Below are 5458 nucleotides of genomic sequence, written 5' to 3'. Positions count from 1 at the left end.
TGTTGATATCCTATTTGCATGATTCTTGACTGGTTGGTCACGGAGGATTAGTAACTCATATTTAACTGCTTTCTTTACACCTTCTCTTCCTAGAAATTGAATTATTCTGTTGCTTTTCTGCATTTTTCTCATATTTTGTCCAATCTCAAGATTGTTCTGCTTCGTCTGCATGGCTGATTGGTTTGTGAAATAAGGTCAGTTCCTCTTGCCTTTGTGAACAGATTTTCTTTGCTGTGCTTTGAAACTCTTTGGCTACTTTATTTCTAGCCAGGTTTAGCAAACTATATACATTCCTAGCTAGGCTCTACTTTTGATGTGTTCATTCATCTAGAATAATGAACTCCCTTTGTAGCACTCCATTCACATTTCTAATGTTAAAAAGTTTTTTTTTTCTTTTTTCCTGGGACCCGTGATATATTTGATAAATTGGGGGCGCCGAGCCGATGGATCCAAAAGACAGATGGTTTTGTCGATGCATGAAAATATGATTCAATTGATCTTTATTCTTTTTCTTTAAAGTTTTCCTTATAAGTTCATCAGTAATCATAATTGATCTAGAATAATGCCAAAACTCCTATCATAAAATCATGCCAAGATGACAAAGTCTTGACCTTTGTAAGTGCACTTTTTTCCTATCTTATCTCTTTTTCATTTTGTCTTCCTCTTTCTCATATCGTCAGCACAGCCCTCCATTTGTTTCCTTGTGCATACTCATCAAAGGGGGAAGAAATGCATAATGAATGAATGGCTTGTAAACCATAATGTAATTCACTCAAGTTGTGATCTCAAGTCGTGCACTTGATTTACTGAATGCAGTTAAAAGGCCGACAATGTAATGTGAAGTCGTCCTCAACATTACTGATCTTTTGGGAATTTCTAAAATATTTAAGGGCATCACTATCTTATATAATGCAAAAGATGTTTTATATAATATAAAGAGTTTTGTATAACACGAAACGGCTTTATATAATATATTTTTTGCATTGTATATCAGACAGTTGTATTGTGTATATATATTCTTTAAGTTTTATAAAATACAAAATACCCTTTGAATTGTAATTGATATTCGTTGGCATTTGTTCAACTATACGAGTGTGTTTGATAGGAATTATTTTTCATAAAAAATGTCACATTAATAAAAATTTTTGTATACTTCATGTTTGATTGCTTAATATTTTTCATAAAATTTTTTTATGATATAACACATTGAAATATATTTTAGCTCATTTTTCATAGAAAATTATAACTAAGGAAGAGGTGAGGATTGTTTTTTATGAAATTAGAAAATATTTTTCTTTTTCATTTTTTTTTTCAATCAAATGCAATTTATTTTTATTTTATAAAAGGCTATTTTTTATTATTTAAATGCATAATTTTTTATTGTTAAAGGACGTCTTTCCTTGTGCTATTAGGTTCTAGAATATGAATTTAAACTAATTTTGTAAATACATTAAATTGGAGAAACTAAACGGGAAATTGAAAGAAAACTAAGAAAGAATATATGGGGGGTGTATATAATTCGGCAGCGTTTGTTAAAATGAGCAAAATAAGAGAATATCAAGATAAGTTCAGAATGATTTTCGGATCAAAATATGGAATGATCAAGATAAAGTTGAGAATCATTTTAAGATTTTTATCAATCTGTTTGTTAAATTTTTTAAAATGCACTAGAGGACACAAATGTCATTTTTTTTTCTTATCTATAAAGATCAAGATATGTTTATCTTGAAGGGAGATATATTTCGAAAGATCAATATAAGTGATCATTAATGATTTTTTCAAAAATAGTTAGATAAGCTTAACAAACATGTTAGAAATAATAGAAATTCGGGATGTATTTTATATCTTGATTTTTTTATCTCATATCTCGATTAACAAATGTCCCTAAATAAAAATAGTGCTACATTTTGATCACTAAAAAATACCTTTCTTTTTGGGGCATGACCACTTTTTTTTTTATCATATTTTGTAATTTGATGGTGCTTTAACCATATAATAATTCACGAATTTGATTGAAGTAAAACTTACAATACTACTAAATAAGTCTTAACAAAGAAATTGTCATGAGTACTGTACGATGTGTCTATCCACTTGAATAAAAAGTGAAAAATTTTACCAAATTAACCATAATTTAAAGATTTCCCCATTATTAACAAGCAAATAAAAAAACAAAAAAACAAAAATGGCTGTCTGATTCGATCAACGTGTATGGCCAAGTATGGTGGAAATTTTGTCACATCAAAACACACATTTTCCATGTTCATAAGATTCAGGGACCCACATCTGATGCATGGCGGCTGCAATTCTCGGAAGGAATCTCCGAGAAGAATTCATGAATCTGGCTAGCATGCCTTCAATAGAAAATATCGGAAAATTAGTAAATTACCAGTGTGATTGGAAGATTCCCTTCTTCTTCGTCAAGCAAGCAATTCAGATGGCTGGAATTTAAGAAAATCTGATTGGATTTTGGTGAGACATTATATGTTTATATATACTTCTCCTGTTTTTGTCTCAATGGGTCTCTAAATACATTGAATGACGGCTTGTGGGTCACAATGGGCAGAAGTTTTCTTATATATTTGAGATGATGTCTAGGACAAAAAAAAGTCGGTTCTGGCTTCGCTACTTGCCCTCGCTCTTCCCCTGTCCCTTCGCTCATTATAATAATAATCCCCCACATTCACTGACATGACTTCTTAAACAAATTGGGTCTGAAGCTTTGGAGCCCTGGACGAGGTAGATTTGAATCATTTTGATCAAACCAATTCATCGAATTGAAGATTCGTCTGTGTGTAATTTCTGGGTTTTAATTTGCAGGGTAGCCGTTAATGGAGGGAGGGTATTCGTTTAGGAGCGAAGAGTTTGAGGAAGAAGATGTCTGGGCCGTTCTCGGAGATAGAAGAGGTTTCACTAATTCCAAGGTTGGTTTTTCCGAATCTTCTTCCACCGGTAGTGCTATCTCCAGGAAGCTTCCCACCGCCGTCAGGATGATCCCAAGGGTCGGCGGCGGGAGCGGGGTCAGCGGAGAGGCCAAAGAGGTTCGGCAATCGGCGCCGGTGAACGTGCCGGACTGGTCGAAGATATACGGGAAGAAGGCGGGGAAAGGGTCGAGCTCCTCCCCCGCACCTCCGCCGTGGCTGGGCGGGGGCGGGGGGGAAGGGAGCTGGGACAGTGAGGAAGACGAAGATGAGGATTCGGACGGGAACGTAATGCCGCCGCATGAGTGGATTGCGAGGAAGACGGCGAGGAGCCAGACGACGTCGTTTTCGGTGTGCGAAGGGGCTGGGAGGACTCTCAAAGGGAGGGATTTGAGCAGGGTCAGGAATGCCGTGTTAACCAGAACCGGTTTTCTGGAACGATGACGATCAATTAAAAGGGCATTTGATTTGATGTAAATGATGATGATTGGTGTTGTTGCTAGTTGTTGTTTTAATAGTTGTTGTACTGGCAGTAGCAGTAGCAGCAGCAGCTGCATGCAGTAGCAGCAGTAGTGTGTATAAGATTGGATTGGGTTTGGGTGGTGGTGTTAGTTTGTGTGGTGGAATGGAATGGAATGGTATGGTATGGTATGGAATGGGGGAATCAATTGGCTCCACTTGTAATGTAAATTGGTAGCCTCATTGATGATTCATCCATGGGTTTCCTTTTCTTCTGCTTCTTTTGCAGTCTTCGTTCCTGGAGTTGTTGTCTTTGGTGGCTGCTTGAGGTTCCTTCTTTCTCTTTCTCTTTCTATTCTTGTTTCCTCTCTCTCTCTCTCTCTCTCTCCCCCCCCCCCCCCCCCCCCCACTCTTAATTGTTCTTTTGTTTCCTTTGTATCAAATCTTCATAGGCTACATTTGAAATGCCCATAATTTATTGAATTAGAATTGATCTTAAACCTTTATTTTGGCATAATTAAGACTAATAATGTTATCAATTTTGATTCTTTAACATAATATTAAGAATGGACAAAGCATATTAAGATTCCATAATTCAAAAACACCTTAAAAGTATTTATTTATATGAAGTCTTTTTTTTTCCCATTAGTTTTAAGTTTTACTTTTATACTAATGATTAAAAACTCATTCGCAATAAGAGTTTTCTTATTATGAAATGATAGTTTATTAAGAGTCGTTCTTTATTTATGTTATGTCATATTGATGGGACAAACGAAAAAGCCTGATTATGAAAAGCGAAAAAAAAGACAATCCCCTTATTTGGAAGGTTCTAAAATTATCTAATGAAATGTTTAAAAATAATTTGGCTATTTAGTAAAAAAATTTAAAATTATTATAAAAGAGAGTCTATTTATATGAAGTCTTTTTTTTGTTCATTAATTTTAAGTTTTACTTCTATACTAGTTAATGATTAAAAACTCATTCGCAATAAGAGTTTTCTTATTATGAAATGATAGTCTATTAAGAGTCGTCATTTACTTATGTTATGTTATATTGATGGGACAAACAAAAAAACATGATTATGAAGAACGAAAAAAGGACAATCCCTTTATTTGGAAGGTTCTAAAATTGTCTAATGAAATGTTTAAGAATAATTTAGCTATTTAGTAAAAAATCTTAAAATTATTATAAAAGAATTAAGCTCTTATTATATACTCACTTCATATATAATATATAATATGTATATTTCAAAACTCTCTTCTCATCTTACTGACACTATAATAAGATTTATGAATTTATGTTTAGAATTGATGATATCATATTGAATAATGATCTATTCAAGAGAGATTCTCGATCAATAAGGAAATTTGCATTTGGCCTTCCAATTTTTTTTTTTTAAAATTGCCATTGCAACACGACAAAAACAAAGGCTCATAAGGCTAAGAATGTGGAGTGTGACGTGCCACCAAACGATAAACTTTTATCATTATTTGTTACTGTTGCTGCTATTATTTATTTTGTTTGTTGGGTTGATTTATATTATTATTATTATTATTATTATTAGTGGCATAGAATAGGAATAGAGGAGAACAAATTGCATTTGGCTAGGTAGGTCTAGTTGGGCCCCGATTGGACATTTTTGGGCGGGCGGGGGCGGGGTTGTGTAAGTGCCGAATTTTGTCCTGCAGCTGCAGCCGTGAAATCTTTCATGATTTTGTGCCCTAATATTATTATTTTAACTCTTATTGGGTGGATGATCGTGTCCGTCCCTTTCATTCGCCATAGTATTTGCCGACGTGGGAAATTATAAAAAAAAAATAAAAAAATACTTGTGTGGGTCAGTGACTGACTTCTCCTACTATTTGTCTGCTACTGTTAATTAAAGAAATGAAACTTTTGCCAGTACAATTTTAAATCGTGCAGCAGTAGCAGCAGGGATGGGTGGGTGGGCGCATGAACGTGCATTGACCCACGTGGAAATAATAATGAGTGTATAACAGGCGGTAAATATAACAAAAACATTAGGCTACAGACTACTTTCTCTTTAATTTTAAATTTTAAATTTTAATTTATTTTTAATT

The 5458-nt window shown here is 34.1% G+C and overlaps 1 protein-coding gene across 1 annotated transcript; it reads left to right on the top strand.

Annotated features, from left to right (window-relative positions):
• Window positions 1–2570: 2570 nt before the first annotated feature.
• LOC127811618 (uncharacterized) lies at window positions 2571–3652 on the top strand. Its single transcript, XM_052351631.1, has 2 exons — window positions 2571–2736; window positions 2818–3652. The coding sequence occupies exon 2, from the start codon at window positions 2829–2831 to the stop codon at window positions 3360–3362; it is 534 nt and encodes a 177-aa protein (XP_052207591.1). The 5' UTR covers window positions 2571–2736; window positions 2818–2828; the 3' UTR covers window positions 3363–3652.
• Window positions 3653–5458: the final 1806 nt, after the last annotated feature.

This window comes from Diospyros lotus, chromosome 10, assembly GCF_014633365.1.
Source record: "Diospyros lotus cultivar Yz01 chromosome 10, ASM1463336v1, whole genome shotgun sequence".
Classification (NCBI taxonomy): Eukaryota; Viridiplantae; Streptophyta; class Magnoliopsida; order Ericales; family Ebenaceae; genus Diospyros; species Diospyros lotus.
Note: the sequence above shows the minus strand (reverse complement) of the source record. Positions and strands in the feature narration are given on the sequence as shown.